The sequence below is a fragment of the Macaca mulatta genome, chromosome 13 (genome assembly GCF_049350105.2).
Source record: "Macaca mulatta isolate MMU2019108-1 chromosome 13, T2T-MMU8v2.0, whole genome shotgun sequence".
Taxonomy (NCBI): Eukaryota; Metazoa; Chordata; class Mammalia; order Primates; family Cercopithecidae; genus Macaca; species Macaca mulatta.
The window spans coordinates 38,214,403-38,234,052 of NC_133418.1; the positions used below are offsets into that span (position 1 = coordinate 38,214,403).

At 41.3% G+C, this 19,650-nt stretch overlaps 1 protein-coding gene across 22 annotated transcripts in view; it reads left to right on the forward strand.

Annotated features, from left to right (window-relative positions):
• Positions 1–19,650, forward strand: part of IMMT (inner membrane mitochondrial protein) — a 52,605-nt gene that overhangs the window by 24,601 nt on the left and 8,354 nt on the right. For 4 of the 22 annotated variants that reach the window (XM_015112791.3, XM_015112792.3, XM_077959086.1 and 1 more), the window contains 5 exons: positions 4,512–4,648; positions 9,683–9,786; positions 11,778–11,913; positions 12,722–12,851; positions 17,924–17,938. In XM_015112791.3, the coding sequence (XP_014968277.3) occupies positions 4,512–4,648; positions 9,683–9,786; positions 11,778–11,913; positions 12,722–12,851; positions 17,924–17,938 (522 nt within the window). Of the gene's footprint in view, positions 1–263; positions 360–4,511; positions 4,649–9,682; positions 9,787–11,777; positions 11,914–12,721; positions 14,769–17,923; positions 17,939–19,650 lie in introns of those variants that run through there. The other 18 variants (XM_077959085.1, XM_077959087.1, XM_077959088.1 and 15 more) reach the window with 6 other exon arrangements.

The window sequence follows — 19,650 nt, forward strand, 5'->3', positions numbered from 1 at the left end:
TTCGGGTCTTCAGACTTTCTTAGGAAACTTTAAAAATTTAAATGTCCAAATACATCTTTTTAAACAAGGAGATTAAAGACTGATTCCTATTTCTTCATTTCGGAATCATTAAGAGTAATGATAATGGTTTTAGAATTCTTACCACAAAAATGCCCTGTGTTGATACAACTGGCCAGTACAAATGATGCTGGTTTTTATATCCCTGTTAGCTATTAAAATTCTGTGCTGAAATTTGATTTCCTCTTATTTACTTTTACTGCAAGAAGAAGCGTCTTCATCTTCTGTAAGGGAGCGACCACCTGAAGAAGTTGCAGCTCGCCTTGCACAACAGGAAAAACAAGAACAAGTTAAAATTGAGTGTATGTAAACCAGACAGCTTCTTAAGGATTTTGGGTCATCTCCCAGTTGCTCTCTTCTTAAACTATCAGCACAAGTTTGTCATCTGTCAGCTAGTTGTGGTTTCTTTTGTTGCTATTGTTGTTTTTTAGTGGCATTGCTTTATTCACTACCTTCATTTCATCTAAACTTCTTTTACCCAAGTGACAAAGGCTATTCTTAGTGTATAGTTGGTGAAAACTCCAAATAATACTAAAGATTATGTTAGCACTAAAGATTATTTATACTCTGGGTAACAGAAATTGATTATTTATGTTTTAACAGCTTGCCTAAAAGTCCTTTATTTATTTTTTTGAGACAGGCTCTTTTTCTGTCACCCAGGCTGGAGTGCGGTGGCACTGTCATGGCTCACTGCAGCCTCAGCCTCCCAGGCCGAAGCCATCGTCCCACCTCAGCCTCCTCTGTAGCTGGGACTACAGGTGCGCGTACCACCATACCCAGCTAATTTTTAAAAAAATTTTTATAGACACAGGCATCTCACTATGTTGCCTAGACTGATCTCGTACTCCTGGGCTCAAGTGATCCTCCCACCTTGGACTCCCAAAGTGCTGGGATTACAGGCGTGAGCCCCTGTACCCAGCCCTAAGAGTCTTTTATTAATAATTGTCAATTTATAATTGTAAATAACTGTTTGTTAATAATTGTAAATTTATTTGTTGGAGTCAGAATGGCTTACACTGCCTTATCATCTAGCCTCTGGACTCGCTAGTAGTGCTGTCATCTGACACTGGTGGGGCATGAAATGTTCTACACATTGCTGGTTTCCAGCTAACAAGCATATTCCTTTTTAAGTTTCAATTTTATGGTTTTTTTGTTTGTTTGTTTTTAAGAGATGGGCTCTTGCTATGTTGGTCAGGGTAGTGTTGGACTCTTGGCCTCACGAAGTCCTCCCACCTTGGCCTCCCAAAGTGCTGGGATTACAGGCATGAGCTGTCACGCCTGGCCAAGTTTTTTATTTTTTTTTTTTGCTGTCCTTGGTAGGTCAGGATTCTTCAATTTTTCGATGGTTTAAAAAAGGTAATAGATACTTATAAATTTATTTTTCTGTCTTAAAGCACATGTAACATAATTTTTTGTACTGTGCTATAATATGTTGATGTCTCTGGAGGTCGTGGGATATAGCTTTTTGCTGGACAGAGTTGTTTAAGTACTCATGGCAGCTGTTTATAGTTTTTTGATCTCCTCATCATTTGTTTTGTTCCTGTTTCCCTTGTAATGTGCTGGTTCTACCCTACCCTGAGGAACCAAGTTTCTTAGAATAGCATAGGTGTCATTCTGTGCCTATGGCATTAGTTTTGCTACTTGGATTTGGATTTTTGTTTTTCATTTTTTGTATTCTTCTGATTGTGTTACAAATATTTTAGAATATTTAATAAATGGCTTCTAAGTGAAATGTTTTTTTTCCTACTCCTTTTTTCTTTTAGTCCTATTTTTTCTTCACTTTTCACTTTTCTCTCTTTATCACTTGGGCACCTTGAAATTAAGTTATAAATGTAAGATGGAGATGTCTGCTGTTTTCAGCTGTTCTTTTCCTTGCCTGGTTCCTCTCATCTTTCATTTTGGGCAAAGTGAAAATTTTCAGAATTTTATCTGTCACCTCTTAATTCTCCCTCAAACTTGACTTTAAAAATATACATGCATACATTTGCATGTGAAATATTTATCAAGGATCAAAGGGCAGTGACTAGACCTCTGAAGAGGGCTGGAAGCAGCAGGTGCCTCCCAGCAGCCCACTTTCTGTGGCCTCCATAAAGTAGTTCACAACTACCTGTACTTGATGTCCACTGTTCACTCACACATGTCATGGGATCCAGATACCACGGTTTCTCTCCCTTGCCCCTTTCTCTCTTTGTATCCACTGCTCTTGTTTTACTTCTATCACTTCTGTCAATTTCTTTTAATTTTCTCCTTATTAGTTTTCCTCTTTTATCTTGCAGAGGTACCATTTGTAGTTCATGAGGTTCCATTTGTTCATTGCTAGTTTATGCTTCTTTTGCTCAAAATCATCTTTTTTTCTCACTTGTCAAATATATTTTTTTATTTTTTGCCATGTGATATCATTTATTTATTTATTTATTTATTTATTCATTCATTCATTCATTCATTCATTTAGAGACAGAGTCTCACTCTGTCACCCAGGCTGGAGTGCAGTGGTGCAGTCTCAGCTCACTGCAACCTCTGACTCCCAGGTTCACGCGATTCTCCCACCTCAGCCTCCCAAGTAGCTGGGACTATAGGCACCCACCACCATGCCTGGATAATTTTTGTATTTTTAGTAGAGATGGGGTTTCACAGTGTTGGCCAGCCTGATCTCGAACTCGACCTCAGGTGATCTGCCTGCCTCAGCCTTCCAAGGTGCTGGGATTACAGGCGTGAGCCACTGTACCGGCCCATTTATTATTAAATTAGTATTCTTACTAGCCGCCTTTCTTCAAATGACTTTTTTTTTTTTTTTTTTTTTTTTGCATTTTAGTAAATTATCTAAAATGGTTGTTTGCTTTACTTTTTGGTGTTCCTGAGACAGCATATAGAAATGTGATCTTAACCAGGTGCCTCTTGAACATTGGTGTCTGCTATTTCTTGAGTCCTTTTGTGGAAGAACACTGTCCATTTCAAGTTGCCTTTGGGTTTTGTTTTGGGTTTTTTTGGCCTGTTTTTTTATTTGTCTTTTTCTTTCTCCTGTCTGTTTTCTTATGTCTTGTCAATATAAGTGTTTTGCTATGAGTATTCCTTCTTGCTAAGGGGATGAAAATGGGCACTTCTTTTTCCCTTTGGGTCTGTACGATTGTTGTTTAAAATGAAGAAAGCTGATGGATTTGTTGAGTTTATAGCTACAAATATGTAAAAGGGGCTATATTGTCCTAAACCTTGTTTCTCCCATTTGAAATACATTACCCTTCTTTAAATAATTTTGAGAAAAAAAAAAAACACTTTTTATTTTGAAAATGTTTAGATATACAGAAAAGAAAAAGTAGGCTGGGCACGGTGGCTCATGTCTGTAATCCCAGCACTTTGAGAGGCTGAGGTGGGCAGATCATGAGGTCAGGAGATCAAGACCATCCTGGCTCACACGGTTAAACCCCGTCTCTACTAAAAATACAAAAAAATTAGCCAAGCGTGGTGGCAGGCGCCTGTAGTCCCAGCTACTCAGGAGGCTGAGGCAGGAGAATCACATGAACCCGGGAGGCAGAGGTTGCAGAGAACTGAGATCACGCCACTGCACTCCAGCCTGGGCGATAGAGTGAGACTCCATCTCCAAAAAAAAAAAAAAAAAAAACAAAAAACAGGCACAGTGGCTCACGCCTGTAATCCCAACACTTTGGGAGGCCGAGGCAGGCAGATCAGGAGGTCAGGAGATCAAGACCATCCTGGCTAACACGGTGAAACCCCGTGTCTACTAAAATATACAAAAAAATTAGCCGGGCATGGTGGCAGGCGCCTGTAGTCCCAGCTACTCGGGAGGCTGAGGCAGGAGAATCACATGAACCCAGGAGGTGGAGTTCACAGTGAGCCGAGATCGTGCCGTTGCACTCCAGCCTGGGCGACAGAGCGAGACTCCGTCTCAAAGAAAAAAAAGGTATGGTAAAATACTGATAATTTAGTCTGGATGATAAATCTATGAAGCTTTATTACTTCTTTTTTTTTTTTGAGATGGAGTCTCGCTCTGTCGCCCAGGCTGGAGTGCAGTGGCGCGATCTCGGCTCACTGCAACCTCCACCTCCCGGGTTCAAGCTGTTCTCCTGCCTCAGCCTCCCGAGTAACTGGGACTACAGGCACCCGCCACCATGCCCAGCTAATTTTTGTATTTTTAGTAGAAATGAGGTTTCACCACATTGGTCAGGCTGGTCTCAAACTCCTGACCTTGTGATCCACCCAGCTCGACCTCCCAAAGTGCTGGGATTATAGGCATGAGCCACCGCACCCACCCTTTACCATACTGTTAAGTGAAACTTTGATTCCCTAAATTTGAGTCTCGTGTATTTTGTTGTTCCTTTTTAAATTTTTTGGGAAATGCAATGGAAGACTAAGTAGGAGAACAGCAAAAGTTTAGTCATTTATGGGGTAGGGATTTGTTTTTTAACTGTTCTTTTTTTTTTTTTTTTTTTTTTTTTAAGCTCTAGCCAAGAGCTTAGAAGATGCTCTGAGGCAAACTGCAAGTGTCACTCTGCAGGCTATTGCAGCTCAGAATGCTGCGGTCCAGGCTGTCAATGCACACTCCAACATATTGAAAGCCGCCATGGACAATTCTGAGGTGAGCCCAGTGAATGATTAGAAGGTTTTTAGCTGTTATGACTTGGGGGTCAAAAAGAAAAATCGGGGGTGGAGAGAAGTGTAATATTTAATAGACTGCTTTCTTCCTTGTGATATGGGCTTTCTCTCACTAGGGGAAGATACCTTTTTTTGTTATTGTTTCGAGACGGAGTCTTGCTCTGTCGCCTGGGCTGGAGTCCAGTGGTGCAATCTCGGCTCACTGCAACCTCCACCTACCAGGTTCAAGTGATTCTCCTGCCTCAGCTTCCCGAGTAGCTGGGATTACAGGCACCCGCCACCATACCCGGCTAATTTTTGTACTTTTAGTAGATACAGGGTTTGCCATTTTGGCCAGGCTGGACTGGAACTCTTGACCTCAAGTGATCTGCCTGCCTCGGCCTCCCAAAATGTTGGGATTACAGGCGTGAGCCACTGTGCTTGGCCTTAGAGTAATTATCTTTAAAAAACAAAATGAAAAAAGCCTTTAAATTTTTTAGAATGAATTTTATACATTGGGCTTTATTTTATCTTACAACACTGATGCAGTAATTAGTTCAGATTTGCTTTCATATTTTAATAGTGCTTAAATGTTTTTGTTGTTTGCTTTAAAATTACTATTTCCATAGATAAACTTTTAAAGATACTTTTCAAACTTGACCTGCAGTTTTAAGAAATAATACAGAGAGATCCCATGTTCCCTGAAACACCTGCTATTTTAAATGTTTATGATTATTTAATTTATGCTAAACACTTCAAAGAATGAAGTAATAACATTGATTTTTCAAAATTTAATACTGGGACCCAATAAATTATTTTATAATTACATTAAGTTACTTACTATGTATAAATGTATCTCTATTCCAGGTCATTTAAGGAGTAAATTAAAGTAAAATACATAAATTATTAATCTTAAGGATCAGGATCATACATGGTCAGTAAAGTTACTGTGCCATCATAACTGTAGTTTTTTAAAAAAATTTACACACGCTTTACATTGTTTCAGTCCTATGTACTTATATTACAAAAGAATTTAATTAGACCTCTGATATTAGTAGCAAGAAACTATAACCTTTGAAAACTTAAGGAAAATTCCATTTTAGTCAAAGTCCAAGAAAAGTACTTAAATATCAGAGTTCAGTCAGCAAAGTGGAAACCACTCAGGAAATTTAATTTGCTCGCTACAGATATGGGAAGGCTAGAAGTTGCATGATGTCAGGGTATTGGGTTCAGACCCAAGTAGACCAATATCCCTCAGAAGGACACAGATTAGAAGCTTTAAATGCCGTGTTACTACTTGGGTATAAGGGTACACAGGGTGGTATTTCGTCTTCCCAGTGCACATAATGTGTAGCACATGGTGATTAGACAGTGTAAAATCTATTGCAGTCAAGATTTTACAACCTAACGGTAGCAGTTAACAGATTAGAGTATTAGCTAATGTATAAAATAATTAGAAAAATGTATGAACACGTTTTGAAATGTTAAGAATGAATTCCAGCTTTCGTTTTTTCTAGTAGAAGCTACAGGTGCACATGTAATTTCTAGTATATGCTGATTAACTTTCACAAAGCAGTGTTTATGAAGAATTGGATTTGGTAATAGTGGGATTTAGTTTGATTGTGGGGGAATCTGTGTCTTTTACAGAGTAGGTTTTCCTTGGACCTCTGTAAGCAGGAGTACCTTCAACAAGGGTGATATATGTTGGCCCCCAGATATGTCATTGACATTTACATGCTTTGTGATTCTATTTAGGTTGGTTCATGTGGCCCAAATCAGCGTCCATTCTTTTTTTTTTTTTTTTTTTTTTTTTGAGACAGTCTCGCTCTGTCACCAGGCTGGAGTGCAGTGGCGTGATCTCTGCTCACTGCAGCCTCCACCTCCCAGGTTCAAGCAGTTCTCCTGCCTTAGCCTCCCAAGTAGCTGAAATTACAGGTGCCCACCACCACACCTGGCTAATTTTTGTATGTTTAGTAGAGAGAGGGTTTCACTATGTTGGCCAGGCTGGTCTCGAACTCCTGACCTCAAGTAATCCACCTGCCTCCCCCTCCCAAAGTGCTGGAATTATAGGCACAAGCCGCCATGCTTGGCACCAAATCAGTATCCATTCTTGATATATTTTATTTTCAAGATGACTAAAGTGGGCCAGGCACAGTGGCTCCTGCCTGTAATCCCAGCACTGTGGGAGGCTGAGGTAGGCAGATCATTTGAGGTCAGGAATTCAAGACCAGCCTGACCAACATGGAGAAACCCCATTTCTACTAAAAATATATAATTAGCTGGGCATAGTGGCCCATGCCTGTAATCCCAGCTACTCGGGAGACTGACACAAGAGAATCACTTGAACCTGGGAGGCAGAGGTTGTGGTGAGCCAAGATCGAGCCATTGCACTCTAGCCTGGGCAACAAGAGTGAAACCCCATCTCAAAAAAAAAAAAAGAAGGCCGGGCGCGGTAGCTCACGCCTGTAATCCCAGCACTTTGGGAGGCCGAGGCGGGCGGATCACGAGGTCAGGAGATCGAGACCATCGTGGCTAACACGGTGAAACCCCGTCTCTACTAAAAATACAAAAAGCTATCCGGGCGAGGTGGCCGGCGCCTGCAGTCCCAGCTACTCGGGAGGCTGAGGTAAGAGAATGGCGTGAACCCAGGAGGCGGAGCTTGCAGTGAGCCAAGATTGTGCCACTGCACTCCAGCCTGGGTGACAGAGCCAGACTCCGTCTCAAAAAAAAAGAAAAAAAGACTAAAGTGGGAACTCACTGAAACATCAACTTTATTTTTCACATCATAAGATATACTTTGCAAAATTTTACATAGAACATTCTTTTTTTTTTTTTTTTTTTTTTGAGATGCAGTATTGCTCTGTCGCCCAGTCTGAGTGCAGTAGCATGATCTCAGCTCACTGCAACCTCTGCCTCCCAGGTTCAAGCGATTCTCCTGCATCAGCCTCCCAAATAGCTGGGATTACAGGCGCCCGTCACCACACCCATCTTAGTAGAGATGGGGTTTCACCATATTGGCCAGGCTGGTCTCAAACTCCTGACCTCAGGTGATCTGCTCACCTCAGACTCCCAAAGTGCTGGGATTACAGTTGTGAGCCACTGCACCCGGCTACATAGAACATTTAAAAAGCAATACACGAAGAAAAATACAAATATTTCTTCTAAATGTGTGGGCTCTTAACCTAGAGTTGAGTCTGTAGATAGAATTCAGGTGCTCATTGAACTTGAAGGAGGGAAACATCTTTATTTTCCCGAGCCTCAAATTGAAATTTAAAACCATTTTCTTCAACTATGAATACTGGCAGCAAACCACAGTAGTGTTAGCAGTACTGTGACCATGTCACCAATAGAAAGCACAGATGTTTTCAGATCACATTATAGTACTTGCAGATCTCTTGAATATTATGTATGCTCATCAGTAGTTCTAAATAGGGTATTTATTAGTTCTACCACTAGATCTTGTTTATTATTTCACATTTTTTTTGTTTTTGAGACAGGGTCTTGCTCTGTCACCCAGGCTGGAGTGTGGTGGTGTGATTACGGCTCAGTGTGGCCTCATCCCGGGCTCAAATGATCCTCCCACATCAGCTCCTCAAGTAGCTAGCACCACAGGCATGAGCCACTACGCCTGGCTGTTTTTTTTATTTTGTTGAAATGGGGTCTCCCTATATTGTTCAGGCTGGTCTCAAACAACTGGGCTTAAGTGATTCTGCTAGAGTGCTGGGATTACAGGCATGAGCCACTGAACCACGTCTAGGCCCTAAGTGTTCTGGGTACCTTGCACCCCCTCATAATGTGAGCCTCTTGCTGCACTTAGTGGTATTAGTGTTAGAGGGTTTTCTTCCTAATATATTCCCTAAATATGAGCCAGCTCTGCTTAAAAAAGTAGCAATCAGTTCCATAGCTGGAGAAAAACGTGTTGGATCTGCCTAAGATTTTCAACGAAAACTTTTTTTTTTGAGAAGGAGTCTTGCTCTGTCACCAGGCTGGAGTGCAGTGGCGTGATCTCAGCTCACTGCAACCTCCGCCTCCTGGGTTCAAGCGATTCTCCTGCCTCATCCTCCCGAGTAGCTGGGATTACAGGCGCCCACCACCACACCCAGCTAATTTTTGTATTTTTAGTAGAGGCGGGGTTTCACCATGTTGGCCAGGATGGTCTCGATCTCTTGACCTCGTGATCTGCCCATCTCAGCCTCCCGATGTGCTAGGATTATAGGCGTGAGCCACTGCGCCTGGCCAAAATTTTTTTTTTTGAGAGGGAGTCTCGCTCTGTGGCCCAGGCTGGGGTGCAGTGGCCAGATCTCAGCTCAATGCAAGCTCCGCCTCCCAGGTTTACGCCATTCTGCTGCCTCAGCCTCCCGAGTAGCTGGGACTACAGGTGCCCGCCACCTCGCCCGGCTAGTTTTTTGTATTTTTTGTAGAGACGGGGTTTGACTGCCTTAGCCAGGATGGTCTCGATCTCCTGACCTCGTGATCCGCCCATCTCGGCCTCCCAAAGTGCTGGGATTACAGGCTTGAGCCACCGTGCCCAGCCGTCTTTTTTTTTTTAAATACACAATTCATATACCAAAAGAGTCACCACAAGGGAGGTTTTTGACAATAGTTGACTTATATGTAACTAATTAGGAAGAGTGATTCTTTAGAGTAACATTTAGGAGGAATAAGGATCATACAAATATGTAAACCTGCTATTTATCCTTAAACTCTGATTTTGGTTTGTATATCCTTTTGAGACTCTTAAAAAAAAAAAACTCCCCTTAGAAAATGCTTATATGGCCGGGCAGTGGCTCATGCTTGTAATCCCAGCACTTTGAGAGGCTGATGTGGGCAGATCATAAGCCTTAAATTAAGAACATAAGCCTTAAATTAAGAGTTCTTACTCTGCAGAAATATTGCATATAAATTTTTACCTTTGACTTTAATGTCACATGTTTCTGTGTTTAATCTTGTTGGCCTATCATATGACAATAATAGCAATTATTTATTTATTTATTTATTTTAGCAATTATTTATTATATAATTAAAATGTTTTGTTTAGATTGCAGGTGAGAAGAAATCTGCTCAGTGGCGCACAGTGGAGGGTGCATTGAAGGAACGCAGAAAGGCAGTAGATGAAGCTGCCGATGCCCTTCTCAAAGCCAAGTAATTACTCATGGACTTTAACAAGTAATTAGGGCCTCCTGGTGGCTTTCTTTGGGCTGGGTTTTTTGGTATTGTCTGTATAGAATAAAGAGGAGGTAGAGAAACCCTTCCTTCCCTTTTCCACCTGTGCTTGTTCTGAATTGGCATTAGGAACTCGTACAAAGAGAGAAGGAATAAAATATAATTAGTCCAGGCTGGGTACAGTGGCTCACACCTGTAATCTCAGTACTTTGGGAGGCCTAGGAGACAGATCTCCTGAGACCAAGAGTTTGAGCCATCCTAGCCAGCATGGTGAGACCCTGTCTCTACTAAAAATGCAAATATCAGCCAGGCGTGGTGGTGTGCGCCTGTAGTCCCCGCTACTCGGGAGGCTGAGGTAGGAGAATCATTTGAACCCAGGAGGCAGAGGTTGCAGTGAGCTAAGATTGTGCCACTGCACTCCAGCCTAGGCGACAGAGCGAGACTCCGTCTCAAAATGTATATGTATAAAATTAGGCCAGAATAAATTTGGCAGAAACTTATATGAAGGATTTTTTTTTTTTTTTAATTCATGGTCTTGCTCTGTCGCCCATGCAGGAGTACAGGGGCATGATCAGGGCTCACTGCAGCTTCAGCCTCCCGGGCTCAAGCCATCCTCCTGCCTCAGCCCCCTGAGTAGCTGGGACTGGCGTGAGCCACCATACCCAGACATATAGAGGATCTTATATAAAAGTCAGTTTTGCTTTGGATTATTGCTTAGATGATGTGTCTCTTCAGATGTACTGAGATTCTGCTGTAGTTTTTACTGGGGACAGTTTTTTTTACTGGGACAGTTTTTACTGGGACAGTTTGGGCAGTTTTTCAGAATGTAGAAAGTATGTCACAATCTGTTTGCCTTAACAACCAAAATAGTGAGTATGTAATAGGTATGCCACCTTGACCTTGATTCCTGGACGTTGGCTAAAACTAGCATTGAACAAGCATACCCAGATATAAGATCAACCTCTGTTGGTGGAAACCTATATTTGACTAAAGATCCTCATCAGCAGTATGGAATAGTTATTTGTCACTCAAAATTTTGCTGTCTTTCTTAAGAAAATATTTATTCTTAGTAGAGAAAGAAGTCTTTGATAAAACTAGCATATCTTTTAGGAGATTTAAGGCATTATGCTCATATCACTTTGAGTTCTGTGTTTTATGGTGGGTAGACCACAGTCAGTCTGACTTACGAAACATTCTGAGTCGTGAGGGCTCCCTGGGTCCCAGTTAAGTATTTGCTCAGTGAGGTTTTTGGCCTTCTCCTGTGCCTTTGCCTTCCTTAGCTCTCTCTCACTGGTTGGTGAGTCAGGTTGATCCTTGCAAGAGCTGCTGTTTATTGCGTGCTCATGATTCGGCCAGGCACTAAGTACTTCTCGTGAATTCTCTTCCTTACACGAAAGCGTGTAGGAAATGAAAGGCTGATATGGGAGCTGAATCTGGGGATCTTATTCTAAAGTCTGGGTCACTCCATATACCATATTCCCTCTCTGGTTCACTCTAGTAAATCTAGCTTCTAACCAAAATGTTTTCAGTTGTTGATGAGAAAAGCCTCTCGTTTATTGACTCCAAAAAAGCACGGATGCTCGTCCAAAGGTAGTGAGTTAGCTCAGTTGATTGTTCACAGTCAGTTATGGATGGAACTCTCTCGCTCTAGTCTTTCCTCTCTTCTTACTATTGTACTTGACTAGTCTTTAAAAAAAAGAAAAAGCAGTTACATTTCTTTCATTGACTTTTCTTTTCGTTTTTTAAAATAAAATAGGGACATGGTTTCCCTATGTTGCCCAGGCTGGTCTTGAACTCCTGGACTCAAGTGATCCTCCTGCCTTGGCCTCCCAAAGTGCTGGGATTACAGGCATCAGCCAGTACTCCTGGCCTCTTTCATAGACTTAACAATTGTATACTGTACTGACATTAAAACTCTTTAATACAGTTGACAAGAAGTTATATTCAATCTTTGTTTTGTTGGTTTCCAGAGAAGAGTTAGAGAAGATGAAAAGTGTGATTGAAAATGCAAAGAAAAAAGAGGTTCCTGGGGCCAAGCCTCATATATCTGCTGCAGAGGGTAAACTTCACAACATGATAGTTGATCTGGATAATGTGGTCAAAAAGGTATGTTTCCTACCTTATAATATTTTATATTTTAAAATATAATCTCTTAAAGGATTTTAAGGATTTAGGAAAACAGTAAATTCCTACCATCTCCCCCTCTTTTCTCCTGCAAAGTATATTAGTTGTTACTGTTTTAAAAAATTTGCCTTGGCTGGGTGTGGTGGTTCACACCTGTAATCCCAGCATTTTGGCAGGCTGAGGTGGGCCGATCACTTGAGCCCAGGAGTTTGAGACCAGCCTGGGCAACATGGTGTGAAACTCTGTTTCTACAAAAAATACAAACAATTAAGTGGGCGTGTTGGTGTGCACCTGTAGTCCTAGCTGCTCAGGAGACCGAGGTGAGAGGATGGCTTGGGCCTGGGAGGTTGAGGCTGAAGTGAGCTGAGATGGTGCCACTGCACTCCATCCTGGGTGACAGAGTGAGACCCTGTCAAAAAAAAAAAAAAATTTTGCCTTGGACACCAACCAAGTGGATTGTTCTGTATTGTTGATGCTTTCTATAATAGGTAACATTTTTGGTTATGATTATTGTCACTTATGAAAATGTCCATTTTGTAGCAGATCTTCTGGCTGCATTTATGTGATCTGTATGGAGGGAGGGGGCCTAATAAGATGGGAAAGGGCCTGTCCATGGTATTTGAATAGGAATTAGAAGGAAACAATAAGGCTTATGTTTCGTTTCTGAGCTTCAGATTTCCTTACACATTTCCAACAAAATGTAAACAAAAGAAGGAATACTACTTCTGTTTCTTGGAATGTTTGTGGTACTTTTTGTTCAATTTATCATATACCCTTTGTATTTGCTCAGGTCCAAGCAGCTCAGTCTGAGGCTAAGGTTGTATCTCAGTATCATGAGCTGGTGGTCCAAGCTCGGGACGACTTTAAACGAGAGCTGGACAGTATTACTCCAGAAGTCCTTCCTGGGTGGAAAGGAATGAGTAAGTACAACTGAAGTAATGTTTTTTTTTCGATGTTTTAACAACTAATCAACGAATCTAAACTTGCTTCATCTCCATCTTAGTCCAAATCCCTCTGACATGCATGCATATCTCTTTTTGTGTAAAGTACACTCTTTCAGCATTTTATTTTAACCACAATCATTACAGTTGACACAGCCGCGACAGTACTCTTGTAGTTTTAGCCGTGATGAACGTGAGTTTCAGCTAGTGTTTAATTTCATAATCCGTGATTGGTTCTGTTCTGATCTTTGCTGCTCAAAAAAAAAAAGTTTGGAATTCAAGTGAACACAAGTGACATTATAACCTTGATGCTACAGAAGTGTTACTGTATATGTATAAGTATTTTTAAAAACTTTGTTACTTTAAAAGTATTTGTAGTGAATTATTTAAAGCACACTTTATGTCTGCTCTGTGACAAAACAACACTTTGTTGAAAATGTACCTAGGGACCCTGCACTGAGAAAGGAACGAGCTGTCTGGCTATCCACTTCCTCAGGCTGAGACTACAGAGAACTTTGATGCTGAAGTCGTTTCATGGTGTAACTATAGTCACATTTCCCTGAAGTTCTGTGATAGTACTGAGAATCACAGACATCACCCATCTCAGCAAAATTAAAATACTGTTTATTTTTATTTTTTTATTTTTCGTTGTTGCCCAGGCTGCAGTACAGTCCTCCACCTCCCGGGTTCAAGCGTTCCTCCTGCCTCAGCTTCCCAAATAGCTGGGATTACAAGCGTGCGACACTACACCAGGCTAATTTTTTGTACCTTTTTTTTTTTTTTTTTTTGAGACGGAGTTTTACTCTTGTTGCCTAGGCTGCAGTGCAGTGGCGCGATCTTGGCTCACTGCAACCTCCGCCTCCCAGGTTCAAGCAGTTCTCCTCCCTAAGCCTCCCAAGTAGCTGAGATTACAGGTGTGAGCCACTGCGCCCTACCAGTTTTTTTGTGCTTTTAGTATAGACAGGGTTTTGCCATTTTGGCCAGGCTGGTCTTGAACTCCTGACCTAAAGTGATCTGCTCACCTTGGCCTCCCAAAGTGCTGGGATTACAAGTGTGAGCCACCACACCTGGCTTAAAATACTGTTCAAATGCTAGCATTTGTTAGAAAGGAGACTTCTCATGTCGTAGGCCTCTCCGGGCTGAAGGTATCAGGGTTGCCTCAAAGAACCATGGCTGGTCTAAGGAGTGAAGTGGAACACCAGTGCAAGGATTTATAAACATTCTGCATCATGGCCATCCAGGGAGACTAAATGTCAAGAAGTGGAGTTAAGGCTGTCAAAAGATAACTCAGACATTTAGCTCTTTGAATGCAGTTGACTCAGGAGGCAAATATCAGTTAGACTGTTGTCAAGTAAAAAAGTGACAGTACGATTTATGAGAGAGAATAATGTGGAGAAATACAAAGTTCAGTCTGAGACCAGTGACTCTTGTTTAGACACTGGATAGCTACCATCTAGCAAAGAGGGCATTGTGGACAGTTTGTCCTTGAGAAGGAGAAACTTGAGCCACATTGACGCTGCTTCCCTCATCAGAATTTCTCAAGGGGTTGTCTGTGTTTCATTGAGGTTACAGTGGAAGCAGATGCGAGCACCTCAGAGACCTTCCCTGATTATATTCCTCCACAAACCACTGTACCGTATTACCTTATTTTATCTTCTTGAAATTCTTATTTATTGGCTTGCTTGTTGTCTCTTTGCATTAGATATATGTAAGCTCCTTGGCATAAACTTGACATTGGTAGTAGTAGGGAGTCTCCAGTGGCTCAAATAAAATGAAATTAGGTTGACAGGGCAGGACAGATTTTATTCGTGGAGAGTTAGATACGAGCATCAACCCTAAGAATTTGCATTCTGTCTTTGATCTTCCCAGTAGACTAAATCCTACTAATTTTCCCAAGCCAGCTCTGACGTTTTTAACTTTTTTCTTTTTTTCTGCTTTTGAAAGTGCCTATCACAGATCTTTTTTTTTTTTTTTTTTTTTTTTTTTTTTTAAGATGGAGTCTTGCTGTGTCAACCCAGGCTGGAGTGCAGTGGTGGGATCTTGGCTCACTGCAACCGCCGCCTCATGGGTTCAAGCGATTCTCCTGCCTCAGTCTCCCGAGTAGCTGGGATTACAGGCATGCGCCACGACATCCAGCTAATTTTTTTGTATTTTTAGTAGAGACTGGGTTTCACCATGTTGGTCAGGCTGGTCTCAAACTCCTGACCTCAAATTATCCATCTACCTCAGCCTTCCAAAGTGCTGGGATTATAGGCGTGAGACACCATGCCTGGCTGCCTATCGTAAAACATGAAAATGTTAAACAGTGGTTCTCAACCGAGGGCATTTTGTTCCTCACAAGACATTTGGCAGCACTGGGAGACATTTTTGTTTGCCACAACTGGAGGGAGCAACTGGAGGGAGCTACTAGCATGTAGTGGGTGGAGGCCAGACGTGCTGCTAAACATCCTGTAGTACACAGAATAGCCCCTTACAGCAGAGAACTGTCTGGACCGGAAGGTCAGTAGCACCAAGGTTGAGAAACCTGTGCTAAAGAAGGGTGCCGTGTAGAAAGTGAAAGTCCCTTGTGAAGCAATCTCTGAGTTGTTTCTCCATTTAAATCTTTATTAATTTATTAAATGGAGTATATATTCACAATACAAAATTTGAAAGGTACAAATGGCATTTGAAGTTTCCCTCTCACACGGTGTTCCTTCTCAGGGACAACTGGTATTACTGATTTCCTGTGTATTTCTAGAGACAGTAATTATTCCATGATTACCCTAGCCCTCAGTGGATGTCCTCAACTCTGAAATCAGAATGCACTAAGACCTAAACCAAATTTGTTAGTACTGGTTTGTGTTATGAGGCATTTTGCTCTTATTATCATTTTTTTTTATTATACTTTAAGTTCTGGGATTGGTCTTATTATTATTTCCCTAAACAACAAATGTCCTGATGATGTTCACTACGTCCAGTACTCTTTCTGTGTTATCTGTAGCTGAGCAAGGTTCCAAACGTAATAATAGCTAGTGGTATTGGGCATTATTTTGTACTAGGCACTGAGTTCTAAGTGCGTCACATATATTAACTTATTTGAAATTCATAACAGCCTTATAAGGCAAATTTTTTTATTATCCCAATTACATAGATGAGAAAACTGAGACAGAAAAGTAATTTGCGCAAGGTTGGGGTAGAGCCGGGATTTCATTCTCCCTCACTAGCCTCACTATTCTCTGCCAGAATGATTTGTATCAGCAGCATGGGACTCTCTTTTAGTGTTTTGAGAAGAAGAATGATGTAACCATAATAAGGAGGAAAATTTATTTTTGTGAGATTGACGGTGTAGGAGGGAGTGATGAACATCAGTTGATGTTCAGAGCCCCTTGGATGAAAAATACCAGTCTTTGGACGTGTTGAATACAAAGGTTATTAAGAAAGTCAGGACTGGCCAGGTACAGTGGCTTATACCTATAATCCTAGCACTTTGGGAGGCTGAGGCGGGTGGATTGCCTGAGGTTAGGAGATCAAGACCAGCCTGGCCGATATGGTGAAACCCCATCTCTACTAAAAATACAAAAATTAGTTGAGCATGGTGGCATGCGCCTGTGGTCCCAGCTACTTGGGAGGCTGAGGCAGGAGAATCACTTGAACCCGGTAGGTGGCGGTTACAGTGAGCCAAGATCGTGCTGCTACACTCCAGCCTGGGCGACAGGGGAGACTCCGACAAAAAAAAAAAAAAAAAAAAAAAAGACGGTCAGGACATTCATACCAGGATGTTCAGCAGCTCATTCTGAGAGGCAGTAGCTGCGACTGGCTGCACTCCCCTCTCCTGTCACGTGTTCACACTGGGTGCTTGGGATACCTGTGATGGTGGTGGGGGACATCATTCCAGCTATACGGAATGCCATTTTTCCTTTACTCTCAAATCAGGCCACTGTAGTTCTTTGTTTAATTTGCACAGGTTAAATTAAAATTTAGTATGAATTCATTATTTTAAAAATTTCAAAGAAAAACTGAATTTATTAAGTATTTGAAATGTTAAGAGAGGCCTGGTACTGAGAACAGGGAGTCAAAACTGTGATTTAGTAAAATACTTTATGAACTAATAAAAATGTGAGGGATAAAAGAAAATTATAGTTTCTATGAAATGCTTAAGTTGAGGCTGGGCATGGTGGCTCATGCCTGTAATCCCAGCACTTTAGGAGGCTGAGGCGGGCAGATCATTTGAGGTCAGGAGTTCGAGACTAGCCTGGCCAACATAGTGAAACCCTGTCTCTACTAAAAATACAAAAATTAGCCAGGCGTGGTGGCACACACCCGTAGTCCCAGCTGCTCGGGAGGCTGAGGCAGGAGAATTGCTTGAGCCCAAGAGGCGGGAGTTTGCAGTGAGCTGAAATTGCGCCAGTGTACTCCAGCCTGGGTAACAGAACAAGACTCTGTCTCAAAACAAAATTAAAAAAAAAAATGTTTAGGTTGCTGGGCACAGTGGCTCATGCCTGTAATCCCAGCACTTTGGGAGGCTGAGGCAGGCAAATCGCTTGAGCCCAGGAGTTCGAGACCAGCCTGGGCAACATGGCAAAACCCCATCTCTACAAAAAAATACAAAAATTAGCTGGGTATGGTGGCACACACCTCTAGTCCAAGTTACTTGGGAGGCTGAGGTGGGAGGATTGCTTGAGCCCAGCACTTGGAGGTTTCAGTGACCTGTGATTGCACCACTGCACTCCAGGCTAGGCAACAGAGGAAGACTGTGTCTCAAAACAAAAAAACAAACAATTTAAGTTGATTACTGTGAAACAAAGATAAGTCCTTTAAAACCAAAACCACAATATCAATGATTCTTTTATTTTCTAAAATGTTATTTACCTTGATTTTGTCTTGTTTTACAGTTTAAATTTTAGAAAATAGCTGTATCATTTCACTTTCCAGTATTCAAATAGCTTTTCCTGGTACTAGTCTCCGATTCCTTCTTGTTTCCTTTTAGATATTTCTGTTTAATGATCAATAACTAAAGTATGTGCATTCTTTCTTTTTTTTTTTTTCAAACTGTTCTATTTTTTCCTTTGTAGGTATTTCAGACTTAGGTGAGTGTATATTTCACGTTTAAAGTCTTTTGTTTTGGATATTAAAAGACTAAAGTCTTTTTGTTGTGCCTATGATTTCTTACACAAAGCCATCTAAATAGATATAAAGTAGAATTATGTCACATGATAAATCTGAATTGGATATTTTTGGTATCCGAATGCTCTCAAGAACGAAAATGTTTCATCAAGTGATTGGAATCTTATAGATGTGAAGTGTGTGTGTGTGTGCACGTGCGCATGTGTAATATGGATTGTAACTGATTACTTTGGAGAATTTCAAACATTAAAAAGTAAGAAGAAAACTAAAGAACTTCCAGGACCCATCACTCAGTTTTATAGCCATCAGCATACGACCAGTTTTGTCTCATCTATTCCCACTCCTCCTCAGCTTATATAGAAGCAGACTCAAATATCATACTCTTTCACTTGTAAATACTGTGAGTATGTTTCAAAAACATCACCATACTATTATCACACCTAAAACTTCTTAACAATTCCCTAGTCACCAAATGTCCAGTGTTGGTATATCCCCTATTGTTTCATAGAATGAGTTTTTACAGTTTTTTATTCGAATTGATACCCATAAGATGTTCCACGTGTTGAGTTTAGTCAGTATATCTCTTGCCCCTTTTTGTTTTTTGCTTTTCAATGTATTTATTAAGAAATTGAGTCATTAGTCATATAGATTTTCCTACATTCTATATTTTGCTGTTGGAGCCATAATTCTTCACTTCATCTTAGCCAAAAGACTAAGAAGAGATGGAGTCATAATTCTTTTTTTTTTCTTTTTTTTTTTGAGACAAGGTCTTGCTCTGTCACCAGGCTGGAGTGCAGTGGCACAATTTCAGTTCACTGCAATCTCTGCCTCCTGGGTTCAAGCAATTCTTGTGCCTCAGCCTCCTGAGTAGCTGTGATTACAGGCATGTGCACCCACGCCTGGCTAATTTTTGTATTTTTAGTAGAGTCAGGGTTTTACCATGTTGGCCAGGCTGGTCTCAAACTCTTGGCCTAAAGTGATCCAGCCATCTCGGCCTCTTAAAGTGCTGGGATTATCGGCATCAGCCACTGCATGTGGCCAGTGGAGCCATAATTCTCTCTTTCTTTTTTTTTTTTTTGAGATGGAATCTTGCTGTTTCCCAGGCTAGAGTACACTGGCGTGATTTTGGCTTGCTGCAACCTCTGTCTCCTAGGTTCGAGCAATTCTCCTACCTCAGCCTCCTGAGTAGCTGGGATTACAGGTGCCCGCCATCACGCCCAGCTAAGTGTTGCATCTTTAGTAGAGACGGGGTTTCACCAGGTTGGCCTGGCTGGTCTCGAACTCCTGACCTCAGGTCATCTGCCCACCTCAGCCTCCCAAAGTGCTGGGATTACGGGCATGAGCCACCGTGCCTGGCTGGAGCCATAATTCTTAATCTGTGTATGTGTTGGTACATTTTTGGATTGAGATTTAAAAGAAACACAAACATTGGTTTAAGCCTGGATAGAAATCTTTGGGCATATTTTAAAAAGCTTTGCAGTGATTCTGATGGACAGCTCTGGTTGCTGTGTTGGGGTTTAATCTATATCATATGCGTTTAAGAAAAGTAAAAAAAACTTAAGGAAAAGTCTGAGAGAATTTGAATTTGATTTTTAGTTTTAGCAGAAAAGAATCTTCAATTGGATGCCTGTTGTAACTAATCATAGTTACGCCTGAAAGAAAATATAGAAGTGAT